Raw genomic sequence first — 20,353 nt, forward strand, 5'->3', positions numbered from 1 at the left:
GCTCACACTTCTTTCTGCCGACATGCACAACTCTATAAGCAAAGACAGGAGCTGGAGGCTTCCATACTTCAATCCCAGCTGATTTCAGAAATATTTGGTGATGCTTTCCACTAAAAGCATATGCAATCATCCTAAATTATCGAGGGCTTCCATATTGTACGCTCCTGTTCTAGCTACAAACGATCAGGAAAAAAAAATTAGAGATAAATTTGGAAATAAAATAAATGGTCATTCGAGGTTTCTCACAAGAACAGAACAGAAGACATTTCATTGTGCCAAATAAGCTACAGGACTTTGAAATAAGAAGCAGAGACAGCAGCTTTCAGTAGCTTTGCTTGGATGCTGTTAGCGAACGGACATCGCTACACGTCTTTCTGTAGTTCTCCTTGGTGATTAAAGCTACTCCCTATTGCCTTCTGATGGATCACAGCCCAACACCATTATTTTTAAACAGCACCGTAATAAAAACTGCAAAGTCAGTTCACGTGTATTTTTACCAGAATATTAGCTGAATTAAAAAAAATAATCTCCCTTTGTTCTTAGAAGCAGTTACAGTAAGGTAAATACCTGCAGATATGTGCTAGCCTGAGAGCCAGCACGATTTCCCACTCATTTCACCTCCAAACACCTACGTGTTACACGTAAGAGCATGCAGAACAGACATTTTTTGTTATTAAGAGATTCCAAAACCCAATCTTCGTACCAACGTAATCCCGTGAATGTGACAGCGCAACCTCTTCTCCCTTCAGTCAACCCCCCCTCTGCAAACAGACGAACGAGATTGAACAAGTCATCCATTTCAAGCTCTTTTTCTGTATTCTGGTGAATTATTTCATCGACATAGAGCCTGACAAATATTAAAATATAAATTACAGGATTAAATAAGATTTTATTGTCACATTTAACTGCTTTGTCAGAGATGTACATTTTGCAGGTTTCTGTGCAGAATAAAAATAAAACTGTAGTTGCCATCTTGTCATTTCTGATTTTGACACACACACACGTCTAGAACACCTGGACTACACACAGGTGCTTGCAGATAGCCAGCGGTAAAACCAGAACAAGTTCTCCGTTAAACGGATTGCAACACTCAAAGACAAAATGCAACAGTTTAAGGCTAACGAGAATAATGTAAAATAGTTAAAGCAGACCACGAGATGTTTAAAGGTGGAAACACTCGATAGAAGAGAGGCAATTTTAACACTTCCTTCTTCCAAAGCCATTTTGCTTAATTTAGTACAGGTAAAGAGAGGCTGATGAACAGACCTTTGCCTACGTATACAATGCAGGCTGAAATCTGAGTCCTTTCCAAATCTGATACATTTAAGCTTTCAAGCAACTGCTTTGTTCTTCTGGGTAGAAACCAAAGTGGTTATTCACACCTAAAAGTGAAAAACGCTTAAGATATCCTCATCTTAAACTGTGTATTTTCTCATTTACAGATCAGGGATAAAAGTCCAATAATACAAACCTTTTAGTGGCACCATTTCACATATTTTGGGCAATGTTAGTATACAAGCAGTAATTAAATAAAAAAATAAGTGCATCCAAACATGAAATTCTCTAAATATACCACACTTCATGTATCCCAAATGGCAATTTTCGGATGAGCGCTGTAATTCAAATTAAAATAATCATTTACACATTCCATCCAGAGAAAAGAGGTAATAAACCCAGGGGACTCTCCAAACAATCTTCTCCTACCCCGTCCCCTATTTATTACATAAAATAACTCATACAGAAGTGTAAATCCAATATTCAGATGCAAGTAAAATGCAAGAAGCAGTTTCTGATGTTTGCAATTTGCAGACTCCAAAGTCCAATCACGGCGGAATTCACTGCTTCCGTCAGTCATTTACTCCTGTGCGTGCACTTTGCATTCACACTAAAATAACAAACGAGACAATGAATGAGGCTAGCGTGGCATAAAGTCATTGTAAACCCAGCAAAACCAGAATAATATTTATGACATTCGTTTGGATGATTTTAGCGGTCATCCCACCCCCCCCAACACCCTTTACAGAAGGAAAGGCAACCGTCATTTTAAGTGATACACGCATTCTGCTAGTAGAAAAGTTGAAACAAACCCCTTCTCTGTTGAAAGAGCATGCCGATAGAAGGTAGACCACATCTGTTTCCGTCAGGCTCCTCAGAATTAGCAACATTTCTTTGCTCGCAAAGGCCAATTTGGCTTACCAGAGAAAGCTATTTTGAAGGCGGCTGATATATTTTTCCCTTTCAAAAATTAAAATTCAAGGCATGATAGTGCAAGAGGTAAGTTTTGATCTGAGAACATTATCTGTAGACTAACTGTGCTTAGTTACTACAACCCAATTTATTGTCTTAAAGAAAATACGGCAACGAAAGCTACAAGATTTCTATAAATTTCATTTTGCCTAAATTTACCGGTACATCCATGAACCTCATCAGTATTAGTACAACTTGATTATCCTAATGATTTCGTTATAAAACTTGCAAAATGTATCACAAGGTGAATAAACCCTCTAGTGCAAGTCTTCTACATCGCGTGCACAGTAATCCTGTGTAGTTCATTTCCTCCAGGTTAAATCCCCAAAATCTCTGTAACGATTATGAAAAAAAGAACAGTGTCATGTTGATTTTTTCCCCCCTATCAAATCTGAGAAGTTTGAGTGTTCCTGGAATCACCGTCAGGGTGTGCTGAAGGTCGGGAATCCCTCGTCTGTGAGTATTCGCTGTCAGACGACTCCGTGGGTTCGAGCAAGTTTTCGTAATCACTGTCTTCTGACTCGTCAACATTGTCACCAACCGCTCTTTGGGAAGATGGCGTGGATGCTCCGTTACCCGAATATTTCAATCCTGCGTTTGTCGAAACGTAACTGGAAGAACCTACTGCTTGAGGCCGGGGCATGAAAGCATTGCTTTCTAGGAGACCGTGACCGACAGTACTTTCTTGAGTGGTCGCGCTGAAATCGGAATACGGCGGGGGAGGATCGGAGACATCTGAATCTTCCAGCGTGCAGCCTTCCACAGCGAATCCAGTGTAGGACATTCGCGGAACAAACATGGGTTCCAGGTTATCTGTTGGCATTTGCCTGCTTAAAATTGCTTGCTGCAGTCCTATAAAAGGAAAGAAAATCGGTGTACTTAATGCTTCCATAAAGTATGTTGCAAAGTAACCTGTATTTGATCTAAATTCCATACCCCTAGCACAGGGATCCCCAGCCAGGGCTCTGGCACTGCTGTAGCCCTGGTGAGGGGCGCTGTTCCCTGCACCTGGCGAAGCTGGATCCAGTCGCTGACTTCTGGTCCCTGTGAAGAGCCACACAACAGGCAAACCCACCACGCCCATGTTCTCTGACTTATTTAAGTAACGGCACAGTTAGACAGCTGCTACCAATAGCCTTGTCCGCTAAGGGCAGGGTCTCCCTCCCGCTCACGTTATTTTAACAGACAAAGCAATGCCAAAAGCCGCAGACACGTCCCGCCTGTAAGGATTTCACAGTGCCTCAACGTTTCATAGTGAACCGAGAGTAACATAAGCAGCAGGGGGATTAAAAAAAAGCTGAAAAGCTGCTCAAAGAACAACTACAATGGTTAACAGCCACACTGGGAAGGTGCAGGAAGATGGAGCCCCCACAGCTCTGCGCTGGAGCTGTACCTGCATTACAACCTAAACGATGGGGTTTAGTCAGCACACACTTATTAAAGTTATAGGTGGCACTGTGCTAGTAATGGCTGCGAGCGTAACAGCATCAGGACAGGAATTTCAAAACGATCTTAACACGAGATGGTTTGCAAAGTAATTTTAAGATGACCTGCATAGGAACGATGGACTGCACGGACTGCAGAATGAGGAGCAGATGCGTCCTGCAGAACAGAAACCGAGGTTTACCCTTGATTTATTTACATAAACTACAAATATCAACGTGCATTACATGTGCCCAGCTGTTGAGATCCAGGTAAATACTATTTTAGTACCTACTGTAATGGTGAAGACTACGATTGGTACACTGCATCTAATTTTAGACACTGCACGTTGAGAAACATGGAACAAGTGGAGAAACCCCACCAAAAAAGGGAGTTTTTAGTGGTCTGGATACCAAACCTAAGAGGAAGGACTGAAATAACTTGGATAATTAGAAGAGACTGAGGAAACTGCTTAAGCCTTCAAATATACATAAGAGGGTACCATGGAGAGATAATGAGAAAGCAGTTTAAGTTAGTAGTTAAGGTAATTGTACATTAGACATGAGGAAAAACTTCCTTGCAGTAAGACTTGTTAGGCACTGGGATAGACTTCAGGTTTTGATTGGTGTTTAACCAGTTATTAGCCTCCAAGAATCTGTCAGAATGGACACCGGAATATTTAAGGCTGCCTTGCAGCCAGGTGACAGACAAAATGCTGTCTGTTCTACTCACCATCCACCGCACTTCTAGAAAAAAGCAAAAATCAAAGCTGAATAGTTCCCTTAATCAGGCCGAGATCTCTCTTGACTAACTAGAAGGGCATACTCCCCTCAAGTGTACAACGAACCGCCCCCTAGAACACTGACAAACTAATTCTGGTGATCTGCCAAATAAAGACTCAACCAAGTTTAATGCTCCAGTGTTAGAGACAAAACCCATTAACCAAAAAAAATAACAACAGGCTTTCACACAACACTACCACAGGAATTTGAATCAAATATTCCCCCTTCCTCCAGCTCTGAGAGTGATTAATTGGAACAACTCACTCACTAAAAACAAGGAAATTCACCCAATATTGAGAAAGCGAGAGAACAGAAGGCTGGCTTCGCTATTTAGCAACTTGCATCTAAAAATATTAGAGATCCAAGCTGCGTGTTTTCTTGTTTCAGCCCTCTCACATGATATTCTGCTCTGGCACACGTTTCCAGTCCAGCATTTCCCATCTCGCTGGTAGTACCCAGGGGCTAGCACCGACTGCTCTTCCTCCTCCACCCCCGTCTCCTGCCATATGGGCTGGGATCAGCTCCAGCCGCACTGAATACCCGTCTCTGCTTCTTGCTAGCTCGCGTAGCAGCAGTTCTCTGCTTGCTTCATCTACAGCCAGGCAGGAAGCAAGAGTGACTCAGGACTCCCGCTGCTTACACCCTTCCGATGGTCTCTAACCCGCGCTCAGCTCTTTACCTTTGAGGTTCGGGGAAGGAAGAAGTCAGAGAAGGGGTGTGACAGATTAAACCTCGATGTAAAATACTCATTTGGTAACTGTACCTCACTGCCTGGAGGAAAAAACCATCCGATCGGAGCAACAGAGTGCCCTATTGCACGGTTTGGGTTATTAACCAGTGAAGTGATCTGTCAGCCTCAGCCACAGCTTTACTTAACGGGATTCACAACCAGTAAAAAACACGTTGTAGCTAAAAATACAAAATTTCATTTTCTTATCATTTCAAAACATGGAAAGACAGAGGTAAGGTTTGCGAAAATACATAATTTACTTACGGATTTATTTTTAAACATTATTTCCCATTTGCCTATTTTCTACCCCCTACTTTCAGTCTTCCCTTACACTCACAAATTAAATTAGATTGGCAATGTCTCCTTGGAAATGTCAGGGCTGTTCACAAAACCCATTTACTGCTAACCAAAAGTGTCCTGAAGCCATAGGCAATTTGCAGGGAGGCGGGACGGCGTGGCCACCAGCCCACTACACTCACTCAACAGGCCTGACTGATTCAGAAAATTATGGAGCAGCAAAAAAGATGCTGAACATACACCTATTACTGGCTTTCTTTACCAGTCCTAAATGCACACTATGAAAACTTGTACTATTAATACAGAGCCGACTAATAAAAATATGGATTTTAATGGGATTTATTTGCACCATGCAAATTTAAAACCCAACTCGGTACAAAACTTGCTATATAGGTGTTCAAAACAAAGCAGAAGAATAATTTCTGTGGAGCCTCACTGGAAAGAGAAGAGCATCATGCCTGTGTTGCCTTGAATAAACCAAAGAATTTATTTGAAAGATAAATTCACAAAAACATTGACAGGTACGGGTCTGTAAACACAGTGCCCTGTTTCTATGCAATACTTCAAAAGGAATCTCTCCAGAGGTCAGGTTTGTTTTTTTCCATTCCTGGCTTTACTCCACTTTTCCTTTTCTACAACGAATCTTTTCCTGTGTTACTTCCAGAATTAACTTTCCGGTTCTTCCTCCACAGTTCCACCTCTCCTCTTTTTTCCAGTTTGCTAACACTGGATGACTCCTACAAAAATATTTGCAGGGTACACACTTTCAAAGTTCAGGTAACATTCAACATCGGTCCCTCATACAACCTTCCCAGTGGTTTTTGTTTTGCTATGAGCTATCAGGTGTGCAACTCAAAACAATCCACAAAGTGTTTTGGCTTCAGAGTATCTTGTTCTGAAACAACAAAATTAAAAGAAGGTAACTTACTTATTTTTTGTTCCTTTTCATTTTTTCTTTGTGTGATTTGCCTTTTTAACTTGTTTACATCAGCTTGAAAAGATTCAACAACGCGTTCACTTTTTTCTACATCTATGCAAACTGCCTAGGAGAAAAACAGAAGAAATACTAAGATTTTCCAAAAACAGATGCAAAAACACTTCCACAACAACATCAATAAGCTATCGATGGACAAAAAGCCATTAAAAGCACAAAACTTAGAGCAGTAATCAACTATTTCAGAGCATAAAATTCAACTTGAAGCATTTTCTTTACTGGCTGTTGTCAATTTACAGCTGCTGCACGGTAGGAAAAGCATCTCCAAATAATTCATCGTTACCGTAAGGCATTACATAATAAGACCCAAAGACAGTTACAATTATTTATTTAATTTTATTTTCAGTTTGAACTCAGAAAGAGCCTACAGTTACTGTTAAGTACACTGTTAGCACAATAACGATACTACGGTGGCATGATTGTAAACCACAGCAGGAAGGTGCGTGCTTGTCGTGCTAGGCCAAATCTGAATCAGAGTCCGAAACAGTTGATTCAAAAGAAAACTGCCCCAAGTTCTCTCCTGACTGATAACTGAGCAGGGCCCGTGAATTTTCAACAAAATCTCCCTATACTGGTTAAGGAATGAAGATGAAAACTTGGTAAGACGTAAGTTCAAGAACAGTTCTGGACAGTGTGGATTTGTCATTTAAACTAAACACGCTATACTAGATGTTGTTTACATCCTCAGGAAATGAGTACTGGTCATTATCGTTAAACACGATCAGCTTTGAAGAACACAACTCTTAAAGCACCGATGAATCTTAAACAGTAAGTCGCTAGCAATTTACTGCTTCTTCCCCAAAAGGTTACTATTAACGATCTCATCTACAGATGGAATCGAAATACTACACTTTCAGTTCTCGATCTAATTTTTAAAGTTCATAGTTTAAAAAAGCCACCACACACAGAACTAACTGGTGAATAATGCAAATACAGGCTTCTCAGCTCCTTGACCAAAAAACTTGTAACTTCCAGCCCTGTAACATTCTGTAACGTTCACTTTAAAGATAAAAGTTCCCCAACTGAGAAACTCCTACATAAATTTTTCAGCTCTGTAACGATGTACAGGAGGAACATTTACCTGGTAAAACACAACAAGGTCATACTTCTAACAGGTAGGAAGACAACTCCCCGATGATGTCACATTTTCCATTTCTCCAAGATACCGATTCAAACACCAGCAAGAACACAAAAGGCTGTATGTGCTTTTGGCAAAAACGCATTGAAGAGCAATGCCATTAGCTAACGCGAGAGACATCTGAAAATAAGGCATCTTCGCGTCTCGTGGAGCCAGCAGGAACGCACTCTGCCTGCCGGATGCCAGCCACCCACCTTGGCAGGCAGCTTAAGGGGGGCAACTTCCACGGAGAAGCAGCGGCTGCCCTGTACAAGCAGGGCGAGGGGCTGAGACCACCGCGTTGTTCCCTGCTCTAGGTGCCGAGCAGCAAGGCTAAGCTGGAGCACAGGCACAAACCACCGCAGGGCAGACGGGAAGGGAAAGCCTGGAAATCAACTGTGACTGCATCCCGATCAGCAGACGGGTGCGCTCCCGAGGCAGCACAGCTACGCTGCTCTCTGCACAGACAAGCTGCGAACTGACAAGCTGACATTTAGGAGATGTGACACGCGAGGCCCCCTCGGAGGCGTTGCCACGTTTGGAGCAGGATTCACTCAAGCTCTTCGCAAAGCATTCGCAAGCTTTAACTAGCAGATGGAGCTCTCTGTGCTGCGTGCGACACACCGAGAGACGGGAATCGTTCTGAAGCTCACACAGGCCTTTAAGCCTGTGCAAATCCCCACAGCCTTCGAGAAAGCTTTTCTTCAAGGCATGCCCTTAAGAATTACTAACATCTCCCAGAAATCACTGACTTGCAAAAGGGAAAGAATCCATGATATCCCCACCAACCACTTTTACTGCAGCCACTGCAAACGCACGTACTGAATAGAAACTGTCACGTTCCACCATCGAAGGCAAACATTTTTGCACAGTTCATGAGAAATGGCTTATGAGCACTAAAAAATTCCATCTCCTGCACTCCTGGTTTAATCAAAAGACAAACAAACGAAGCCACACGCACCGACCAATATTAAGTAAAGGAAGTTACCTGTACTTTTTCCTGAAGTGCATTATAAACCTGATATATAGCCCTGATGTCCTTCATCACTCCATCTTTGTCAAAAAAATCAGTACTACCAAAAAAAAAAGCAGAAACCATTAGTTAGAGAAGACAACACAAGTTTCTACCTCATACTGTCCGTGAGTTGCTGGGAAGCAGTCAATTGCTGTATTTCTAAAAGGTATTTTGTTTTATCTTGCCAAAAAAGTACTGTACTCTCAAGAACCAAAATCTGGACAGCAGAGTATTTGACACCAAGGATCCTCCTGGAACAATAAAGCCCCATCTGAATGGGATTAAACTTACGCAGAACTCCTTAAGCGTGTATAATTTCATTGTCAGTCATAAGAGCTACTTTGCATTTACAGCATTTAATTACAACGATCACCATCAAAAAAACAACACACATACTCCAAATCAGTGTTTCAGTTTTAAAGCAGGCTCGCACAGAGAATTCATTGAAAAAAAAATCAAGTTACAATCCTCCAGCCAGAAGGCCTGCAGCACCGACTGCCCATACAGACTCTGCTTTTCTGAGTCGCGCACCGAGTTCCGTTTGTTCTTGTCAAAGATTTGATTCTAAGCAGAAAAAGTGCAGCAGGAACCAACTGTTCCTTCCCCTGCAGAACTAGGTTTTTTCCTGCTTGCAATGCATACTCTTACCAGTCTTTGGAAGGGAGAGAAGGTAAAATTTGACAAAACCTTACCCGTGTTCCTTAATAACTTTGGCATAATTCTGAGAAGTATTTGGCACTGAAGAAACTTTGTATTCCTGTTGACTAGTGTTGCCTAGATTAGGAATAGCAAGTGATACCCTTTGATTATACCTGTAGAGAAAATATAGAAAGAGTTCTCAGTTATATTACAAGGTATTATTTACAATAGTCTTGACACCATTCCATCTCTTTGATGATCACAGCTCTTCTAATTTCCAAGCTTCTGGATTAAGCGTATTACAAAAGCTGAGAAATGTTAGAAGTTGTGTTCAAAATAAACACACGATAGAGAATTCCCCGGAGATGGATCTACCTTCGTACCTACAGCCATTTTTAATTGTGCCTGCAAACTACCAGAGACAAGACTGGTGAGGCAACATTCATATCTCTTACAAGAAACACGGTACTGTCACCCGATTTCTCTTAAAATATATTTGTCTGAATATTTGAAGATCAAAAAGAACATTCACTCTCCCCAGGATAAATTTATAAATTGCTTGCGCAGGGGAAAAAGAAAGCTGTCATCACTAACAACTGCACACCACGATACCGCTTGATAAACAGAAAAACTTGTTTAATAGTGCCAACTTCAAAATAGTTTATAGAGAATAGCAATAAGAAGCAGAAAATAGACAAGGATTGGTTCACATACAGAGATTGTTTACCTTCGGTTTGGTCTAAAAAGCACATATTCTAAAGCATGTGTGGAGTTATTTGCAGTGGAAATGAAGCTGAAGAGAAGGAAGACAAGATCAGGCACTCCAAGAATGTGGGTCAGCTGTTTATGAATGATGTGCTCTCTATAGGACATCTGCTGCTGAGTGTTTCTCCTAAATCTGTACCATCCGATAACGTTCTATAATCGAAGTACAGCAGAAACAAAAACAAAAACAACAAAATATTGAGATACAGATTTACCTTTTGATAATAAGATTGTCAGAGCTATATCATCATATTTATTAGCCAATTCTTGAAACAGCTTTATTACAATAAAATCTGTCTGAATTACTAGGGGTTTAAACCTATTAAACAGTCCAAAAGTGACACATCCTGCTACACACAGCTACTAATTGCTCAGCCTTACTGTGCTACAAACGCTCGTGTCCTCAGTGGTATTTAGGATCCTACTTCCTTTACAGGTTCTCCTTCAGTTGTTTAGTTTTAGCAATAAACCTTGGAGCATCTTCAAAATATTAGACCTGAGCAGTTTTCAAACACAGCAGATTTTTTTCCCCCTGAGTATTTCAACTGCCTGTTCTCTTGTATTGATTTGCAAGACACATTTCCAGTGCTATGCCAACATATTTGCAAATATTTGGCTGTTCATGAGACGTACGGGACTAATCTGCTGTACTGTGTATTTAATTGAGATAGATGCATATGCACAGCAGATAAGACATTCTAATTCAATTATTATTTTGAACACAACATGTATTAAAACCCTTTATTTAATGTAAACTAAACATTTAAATTAAGACAATAATGACAAAGGACTCATCGCTAACAAGCTGTTTTAGGAAGACTCCCAAAAAGAGGCACTATCACGTAACGATGCATTAAGATTGTGTACGTTTGTTGGAAAAGAGCAGATTCTACGCATTAAACAATTAAACAACAAAAAAACAGTAAGAAGCATTGGTTTTAACTTCTTATAGTTAAGTCTGTACAATTTAATAATCTGAACGTAATAAAACGTGCTTACTTCGCTAACAAAATGGAACACCAGACCATCACGGTTCCTGGACAGCACTATTTCCTGTTGTTTTTTGGCACTATGACAATTAATGGCATTAAATCTATAATGCTTTAATCCCAGAACATTTGGGAGTTTTCTTTTTTTCTTTTCTTTTTTTTTTTTTCCCAGTTTTGCCTGCTTTCTCACCACAGATAACAGCTCTTGCCAGAGTCTTCCTACAAGGTAGATCCTAACAAAAAAAATCGGCTGAAAACCAGTGCGAGACAGACATTTTTAAATTACTATTTTTGCCTCGTCTCTGGAAGGAGAATTTAATATGCTCTGCAACAGTCTGTAGTCGAGTTACAGAGTTACAGAATTCAGGATCTGAGACTGGAATCTTACTCCATCACCAGCATAAAGATATATGTCTGTAAATATAGATTCATGCACACAAAGAACATAGGTACTAAGCATAAATACAAAAGCATACACAGGAGAGTTAATTCTGAGAGCATTTGGTAGAAGAGAGAGATGAGAAAAATCATTGCAATGATTAGCGTTGCACAAATTTAGGACTTGCTTCCCCGAAGATCCCTCCTCAGCAATATCCCTGTCTGTACGCGGAAGTCCACGATTCAGGCTGGTAAGGTAACCAGAGAATAAAGACTGCAAATTCGGTGATGCTAAATTCACTCTTACTCAGACCACGGTTGTGGAAGTTACACCTGAGTCACCTGTAGAGGACAGAAATCCCCAACGCCTGACACATCAATGCAGTTCCACAACCAGCTGGAATGACATTGCTTTGCTGCTGCTTTGTAAAAGGAGAAAGAGAAAAAAAAAGTATCGTATTTACCATCCCTACCTTGTAGCAAGCAGACCTCGTGAGCAAAATTCACGAACTAGCAGGCGGCTTTCTGCTAGCTCTAGCAAGAAGGTGACCGGTGGATTCGTTCCACCGTAAGGAACCACACCTTCGGCTCTGCTCTTCAAGGCGTTAAGTCTGTGACAACTTCTGACGTGATCATTTGACAATTTTAACGACAGTGCACTGCCCGTATGAAACTGGATGAGCCGCTGAAAGAGGTTTGATTCTCTTGAGAGAGAATTGGTGAAATTTAATCCGCTTCACGGTAGCTGTGCTAACAACACAGGCACGATATAAAGCTACGACAATATCCAACGCATAGCTACCTTCTGACAGTATTCCCAGGTTAAAGCTGGCAGTGCAGTAATTGCCATTCCAAGCCTTTATCGTTACAACATTTTTTAGCCTTTTGAAATGAACTTTTCGCAACAGATTTTCAGAGCAGCTCCATTTTTTGTTGGTTTCAGCAGCAGCGTACACAATCTTTAAGCTACACATTTAGCTCAGAAATTAGACAGAGGACTAATACTGACCCTTCATTTTTGGATACCTGAACTTAAATGCTTTGTATTTCTTCAGGGGATTTAGACACTGCCCCCAGTTTAACGTAAGTACCACAAATCCACAAACTTGGGTAGAGGATAAGCGTTGGATCAGAACATCAGATTCGTAAAAGGAAGTATTTCTTCCAGTTAGCTACCTGTTTTTTCTCAAAACCACTCTTTCTAATTATAGGTTCTTATGACTAGAACAGGAGGAAAAGAGAGAAAACTTACTTTTCTTCGATCTTTAAGAATCCTGTCCAAACTCTCCTCATTAACCTTGCCTGCATAGTCATAAAAGCTTGAACCAAAAAAGGAAAAGAGAAATGTAGGCACACAGTTTACACACGCACATTATACATAATTTATACCCCGAGTGTTTCTCAAACAGATGGCATTCGATACGGCAGAAATCAACCTCTGCGGTTTTACCTTTATCGATATGGGTCAGTATTCACACCACCCACTTCGACATCCAACTTGGGTGCATTTGGAGCCGAGGGTGGCTACAGAGCTAACAGACAGAGGCAGTTGCTCCCAGAGGGAGAAGCAGAGCCCCTAAGTTAGATGCGTAAGACTTGCTGGTGCGAATACTCTAACCACTTTTAAGCAACCAGTAACGCAATGTGATATGCCTGCAGTTATTAGTTTGAAAATGCTTCCATTACGCACATTAATTTGATGACCAGCATCTCACCAGCAGCCTCTACAACCAGGGGTACACACATAAATGGACCGGGTCATTTTATTTTGGCCAGCATTCTGCAAAACCCTGCTTTGACAACAGGAGGTCTACCTGCCAAGGAGGAAAGGAAACCGGGGCCACTTCACATGCAGCTACAGATTAATTCCTTGAGCTCCAGTCCTGCAATTAGACTCACGAGGAGACCCTTGAAGCCAAAACAATTATACCAGGGTCAGCAAGAACACGAAGAAGCATCGTGGTCTTTCCCTGCGGCTCTGCTTACAGGACAGAGGCCCAGGCCCTAATAACTTGTTATTTAGAGGACAATAATTTTAAGAATTCATAAAGCTATCTACACAGATAGGTTTATAAATTCAAATGGATCACACTTCGTAACAGAAGGGAAAGCATTTGAAAATAGATTCCTCCTTGACTTACCTGCCAAGCCCTTAGTCTCTGTCAAGAGCTGATATCACTAACACCTAAAGCAGTGCAGGAGAACACTCTGTTTTAGAGGTCTGTGATCTCAGCTCTTGCGTGAGGGGGAAAAAAACATCCTGGCCTCAGTACTTGGCTGGTAAATGAGGGTGGAAATAAAATTTGGTTTTAAGATGCAAGTTATTTTGAATATTAAGACAACAACTCTTTAGACATCTGAGATACACGCGGTATTTGCATAGTCTTTTCAATTCATGCTCACAGCGTTTGCATATTCGTTTAAGTAGCGGATATCCAATTCTTTCTTTACGACTTGTAAGTAATTTTCTCATGGGACGAGCAACTAGCAGTTCACAGAACGCCTTCATTTGAAAACCGCACAGCCAGAAATCAGTCCTCTGAAAATCCTCACTTCTCATTCAGTTCTGCTCTTTGGTAAAAAGCACTGGAGCCAAGCCTGTTACATTGAACGGCAGCAATTCCCACGTACAAGAACACAGTGCGGAGCAGCCACAGGCCCCCCTAGGCTGGCTACATCTGAGTCAAAGGATAAGGTAGAGTGCCCCCAAACCACACCTGCTACAGCTAAAGGAACAGAGAAACTGGCGCCGTGCTCTGATGCTGATAAAGGTCACAGCAACTCTGCGAGGTTCCCCTGTGCTCTGCAGTAAATAAATTCAGCTGTGCTCTTGCGCAGAAAGCACGTCAAGAAATAAACTTCTTCCCCTTCCTCCGTCGGCTCAGTTGCTAAAATCAATTTCTGGACTGGGGCGAGACAGTGAACGTGAGCGGTTTTGCTCTGTGCTGCACGAACATCCCCGGGAATCGCAAAGAGTCTCCCAGACACTGGGATATTATCTTGATGTGTAGAGTCTCCAGCATATAAATCAGCGGGATAAGAGTACCCTCTGTAATTATCAGATAGCAAATGACAGACTGCAGCTTTTCTCTCTAATGTAGCTAACGTCAATCACAGTATCTAAGGTACTGCGTCTTCTTAATTGGCTGGAAAGCTCTAAATAAAGACGTGAAGAGATTAATTGGGAATTCCTTCTAAAAAGGATTTCTAGAGAGCAATTTAGAAGCTATCACTGTATAACAAATGACGACTATAGAGAAAAGTTACGTGTAATAGACTGAAGCTGCTAAATGGAACGTATTAGGCCTATATTTAATTTTAATTCTGGACTACAGAAGATCAGAGGGCAAAAAGAGCTGGTAAGCCGAAAGCTTTAGAATTACTTGGCGCAAATCAGCACCACTAATGACAAAACAACTCGTTAACCCGGCAAGTTAATAGGGTAAAGGCACACAAGGTGTACTGCGACCCACCAGGCTTCAGCAGAGCCAGCCTAAGACTCCAGTAATTTGGATTGGTTTTGCCATTCATCTTAGTTATCGGTGATATTTGATCTAACATCCACCTCCACTGCACGGGGGGGAAAGTAGGAGAGGTAACGAAAGCAGCCTGTACCAGCCACCTCAGCAGCCCCTCTAAACAAAGATTTTGTAGTAAGGCAAGGGATACTAGAACGGTAAACTCATACTCTCACCACCGTGGCTGCTGCAATTTACACGTTTCTGTAATGTCACCAGATGAGTAAACAATGCAAACTGTGCCAGGTGCATCTGAGACGCTAATACCTGCCACCTGTTCAACATATTCACAGCAATATTCACATATTCCACAGCCAGCACAGGAAGACAACAGAAAAAGCTTACCTAAAGAGTTTTGAACACGGCTCGTGGTTATGGATTTCTGCAACAACAAAAAAAGAGAGAGACATATGTCCAACTGCTCGAGATACAGAGACATCAGGCATACCTTGCATAACTCTTCCACATCACGGTTACTGAGCAAACAAGCGTTTGTGTCAGACCCCGGGCTGCCCTTCATGGCTCAGCGACGCTTGATGACACAGCACCATGCCCAGGAACCCAGCTGCTCCTTCTGATCTTCCATTTCACTGAGGGAAATACTTCCACGGGAAGGAAGGCTCACACTTGCTCTGATATACGCAGATACACCCTAGCCTCAGGTATATACGTTTTAAATTATTTTACAGTAATAACCTCCTCACAAAGGCATGTTTGTTTTCCGTTTTGAAACACCTTTCCACATTTTACTTGCATTCATACTTTACTTGCATTTTACTTGCATTCATATTCACTGCTGCTGTGATAAAGAGTGTATAAAAAAAAGGCCGGGGGAAGGCATCACTGAAATTTTCTATGCTGGGGTATTTAACCTGGTTAGACAACTAGAATTCACTAGGAGAAAAGGGCTGAAACACCACTCCAAAAGGATTAGCTGCATTGCTGCGCTATATAACAGAATTATAACTTTTTTGTTTAAGTCACTGCAATTTTTTCATTAGTGAGGCAGTGATAAACGCTAACGTGCTGATTTAAGCACCAGTGGTTGCAACATGTCAGTAGTCACAGAGAAGAGGGAAAAGAGCAGAACTCCAATCCATACCGTTCCCCTAACACCAAGCACGGCTTCCTTTTTGTGGCTTTCAGTACTTCTTTAAAGTTCTCCTCCACCCAGACCTCTTAGCAAACACAGTTTGTCATTCCCACTGTTGTACTCTGATCCCCCAACTTGTCTGAAACCGCATTCGCGGGGCCGAACAGCCCCTGTGCGGCGACACTCTTTCAGCCCCTCCATCAGGATGCGCAACAGCCCTGTTCAGGCCCCTCCTCCCCGGCGAGCGACCCACCGCCTGCCCTTCTGACAGCCACGGCCTGCTCCGACTGCAGCCTCGGCAGCCAGAACTCACCGCTCCCAGGAGCGGCAGACCCGGCACAGCCGCCTCGCGGCAGACTGAGCCACCGGCACAACAGGGCCCTGAGCGTCAGCGGCACGCGCGCTGCCTGAGAAGCCACGCTGCCACCGGCAAGAAGTTCGCGGTGCTGCTCTCAGGCTTTTAAACAATCCAAACTGGAGGAAGTCAGTATCAGCCCCACGTTTCCATCCTTGCCCACAGGAATCTGGGCAGGTGATTTGCTAAACAAGGCCAGTAAATTATTTAATTCTTCCAGCCTAGACCAATTCCTTCCAGCAAACGCACTGACCACAGCTACCGACAATATATGCTTCATCCTTGGCTTATTACTTTGACTTTTAAAAAACAGGAAGCAACGAGCCCACTGCTCAGAATGCGTGAGGAACCAGCGATCCAAACCTGAGCTTTACGCATTGACTTATTTTACGTAAATACCGACAGCGTACTTACTACACGCCCACACGCACGAGGCCACTGAGCTTTGAGACTACAGAGACATAAAAACATTGAAACCCATCTGTGACAACTGTGCCACGAACCTGTCAGTTTCGTTTCAACTTCTGAGCTCCTGGTTCTACTTGTAAGGCTGACCAAGAAATACCGCAGTAAGAATTTGGCAAACAGTAAAAATATCCAGAAGATCTCTGGGGAGAGGGTAATTTCCTTTTTCACAAAACAAAAGGAAAAAGTAACAAAAAAAAGAACAAGATCTGAAAAGAGAGTGACTTCTTAACATTACTGACTCCCGGTTTCTGAAACCAGACCAGGGTGCAGCTGGAAAGTGACATTAAGGTATTACATTGTCCTCAGTAACCAGGTCGGATCCCGCTGAACAGTCACACCCAGCTTTGCCTGACCAAACAGAGATTTCAGCTGCTTTCCTTCATCCGATACTTTGACAACCATTGTATACACGCATAAAAATTCTATCCCCTTATTTTCCGTAATTTATCTCAAAGATTAGTGCAGGTCGCACAATCAATTTACCGCCTTTTTTTCTTTAGGAATAACCAGAACAGGAACCTACGTAACCTTCAGGATTCTTGCATACACAAGCACCGCTATTTAAAAGTGGCAAGTGCCTTCAGATGTACAGTGCTACGGGACTTAGCTTCATAGACCGTTAGTTCATTACAAATCACATTTTGAGAGTCAACTGCTAGATGTTTGCGTTAGCTAAGCTTATAAAGACCCTGGTAAGTTATCTACAATCTATCCCACAAAGCCAAGCACGTACGCGTTTGGGTTTTTAAAGATTTAGATGTATTTCAGCACCGAGTTATATGCAGGTATAAAAAAGGCAATTTCTTCCAGGAGCTTCCCAATCTCTCTAAGTCACAGAGAAGCTGTCGCAGGCTTTTAACTCTCTTGCGTATCAAAACATCTGCATCAACCAACAACGCTTAACATCAGGGGCTTGCGTCCTCTGTTACCATCACTTCACTCTGCACAACAAGTGAGCTTTACAGCACTCGTGCTTCTTAGCAATGCATGGTTTGCCAAACATTCCTTGGCAAATAACGTCCCGACAGCTTACAGTGCTACCGCCTAGCAGCCAGCCAGCCAAACTCCCCACTAGCAGTTTGGCCCCTTTCAGCATCAGTAAATCAAGCGATGCATTTACCTTAAGTGCATCCCTGTATGCAGGCAGCCATACAAACAGGAAACTCTCTGCAGGGCCAATAAACCGTTTCTCCATTACAAAACTCACGTGACTCAGAATGAACAATCTCTTCTCCACAACAAGAGACGTGGAAAAAGCCCCTCTACGTAGCAAGCGACTGTTACCTTTCCTCACACCTCGGCCATGAACAAAGAGTGCGGCAATCGGTTCAGTGCTGATTTTGAAAGACTGGAAAAATCTTACGGTGGTCTCACAAGTGAAATAGTAATCCCTACTGAATTGTTGCATTGAAAAATGGAAAGCTAAATAGTGCTTCTCACAGAAGGTCTAAAAGTTCTGTTACTTACCAATGACTTGTAGGAATTCAGTGTTGCTGATCTGCGAGTCACTAATGCTGAAGGTCTCTTCTTGTCTTACCTCTCCTAGCAGAAATCCTTCCTGCAATTTCAAGGGGGAAAAAAACAAAAGCACTAAAAATAGAAAAAACACTATATATACTAATTTATTGCAAATTTGTTATCGTTACATGGAAGATTAAAAGCGAAGTTATAGTTTGAAATATATGGCTGAACTGCAGGTATAACCAGTGATGAGATTTACCAGGGCTGCTTTTCTGATTCACAGCACCGCAGCAATAAGCGGTAGAATAGTAAGATGTTTTCACGTCCAAAAATGCAGATTATGCTGAAAGCTTCCCTCGGGAACACACGACTTACGGAGGGAAACGGGAACTAAGGAGGGGAGCGCCCTGCCTGCAGCCCCAGCCCTACAGCACCGGGGGGGGTAACGGCGAGGCCCGACGCGAGGCAGGGCACCCCCGGCACCGCCCGGGGGGGGCAGGAGCAGGCAGGGTCCCCCCCGCGGGGCTCCCGGAGCCTCCCTGAGGAGACGGGGCCAGGCCCCGAGCGCCGCCACCCCCGGGCAACCCAAAGCCCGGCCCCTCCCCACCCAACCGGGCCGCAACAAGCGGGGACGCGGGGCCACGGCCACGGCCAGCGGGGTGAGGGCGGCGGTGCCGGGCACGTACGTGGTCGGCGCTGCTGTTGGCGCTGCAGTAGCAGACGGAGCTGAACGTGTAGCCCGAGATGGAAGCCGCCATCTTGGAGACCCCCGCCGCCGCCGCCGCCGCTCCCACAAGGCGCCGCGAGCGCTCCCCGCCCGCCCCGATTCCGGCGGCGGCTTCGCGCGGGGCTGCTGGGAGTTGTAGTTCTCTGTGCGCACACACCGCCTCCCTAGGGATAACCGGCGGGAAAAAGGTCCCTAAGGTCACCACGTCCATCTCCTAACGCTACGAGGCCACCGCTAAGCCGTGGCCCTAAACCATCTCCAGAGAAGGGCTACGCAGGTTGTAAAAGCCCTCCGAGATCCTCTGGTCCAAGCACCCCCTACCACCAATGTCACCACTGAGCCATGTCCCCAAGCACCACGTCCAACCCCTCCTTGAACACCCCCAGGGACGGTGACGCCACCACCTCCCTGGGCAACCCGTCCCAACGCCTGACTGCTCTTTCTGAGGAGAAATGTCTCCTCGTTTCCAACCTGAACCTCCCCTGGCACAACTTGAGGCCATGCCCTCTAGTCCTATCGCTAGTTACCTGTGGGAACAGGCCGACCGCAGCTCCCCACACCTTCCTTTCTGGTTGTTCGAGAGAGCAAAAAGGTCTCCCCTGAGCCTCCTCTTCCCCAGACTGAACAACCCCAGTGCCCTCAGCCGCTCCTCACAGGACTTGTGTCCCAGGCCCTTCACCGGCTTCGTAGCCCTTCTCTGGACACGCTCCAGGGCCTCGATGTCCTTCTTGTGGTGAGGGGCCCAAAGCTGAACACAGCACTTGAGGTGCGGCCTCACCAGAGCAGAGCATAGGGGACGATCACCTCCCTGCTCCTGCTGGCTGCACCATCCCTGATACAAGCCAGGATGCCGTTTTGCGCAGTAGTTATGTGCCCCTGGCAGCTGTTGACTGTGTGGTGGTACAAAACATGAACACAAGAAGCAGCACAGGAACTGAACGAGAGGAGCTGTGTTTTTTCACTCATATCAGTTTGACTTTTCAGTTTCAGCATTCAACTCTCTACTCTCTAATGTTTTTCACTCACTTGGCCTGCGGGATTCTTCTGGAAAATGCTACGCTCTTTGTGCTTTGCAAAGAAAAACGTTTTGCCTCTGATTTGCAAGCAGCTTCCTGTTGGCAGCATCCTGTGATGTTTAGAGCTTCACAAATATCTGCTGATTTCACCCCAGCCCAGATATTTCCCAGCACAGATCATCTGGCAGCGGGGCGGCCTGTGTACACTCCCGTTGGCTGCCTCTCGTGTCAGGATTAGTATTGGTTGCAAATAGATTGCAGAATTAAGATATCTTGGAAAAAGTCTGATGAAAGGAAACAAATTTGTGAATAAATAACGAAAACAGAAAAAATCAGCACT

At 43.6% G+C, this 20,353-nt stretch overlaps 1 protein-coding gene across 7 annotated transcripts; it reads right to left on the reverse strand.

Moving 5' to 3' along the window:
• Positions 1-793: 793 nt before the first annotated feature.
• On the reverse strand, positions 794-19,079 carry ABRAXAS2 (abraxas 2, BRISC complex subunit). Of its 7 annotated transcripts, none has more exons than XR_004778803.2 (11): positions 18,957-19,069; positions 18,277-18,367; positions 15,239-15,275; positions 12,628-12,694; positions 9,971-10,161; positions 9,297-9,416; positions 8,578-8,662; positions 6,407-6,521; positions 3,184-3,291; positions 2,088-3,099; positions 794-1,885 (listed from the first exon to the last, which is right to left on the reverse strand). XR_004778803.2 is itself a non-coding variant. In XM_035547752.2 (11 exons), the coding sequence occupies exons 1-11, from the start codon at positions 19,026-19,028 to the stop codon at positions 1,881-1,883; spliced, it is 1,323 nt and encodes a 440-aa protein (XP_035403645.1). In that variant the 5' UTR covers positions 19,029-19,069; the 3' UTR covers positions 794-1,880. The 7 variants fall into 7 exon arrangements, 6 of the variants coding, with proteins under 6 accessions (XP_035403645.1, XP_035403644.1, XP_035403647.1 ...); XM_035547752.2 differs by having other exon boundaries at positions 2,668-3,099; XM_035547751.2 differs by having other exon boundaries at positions 794-3,099; positions 18,957-19,079.
• Between the last annotated feature and the right edge of the window lie 1,274 nt (positions 19,080-20,353).

Source organism: Cygnus atratus, chromosome 7 (assembly GCF_013377495.2).
Source record: "Cygnus atratus isolate AKBS03 ecotype Queensland, Australia chromosome 7, CAtr_DNAZoo_HiC_assembly, whole genome shotgun sequence".
Lineage (NCBI taxonomy): Eukaryota > Metazoa > Chordata > Aves > Anseriformes > Anatidae > Cygnus > Cygnus atratus.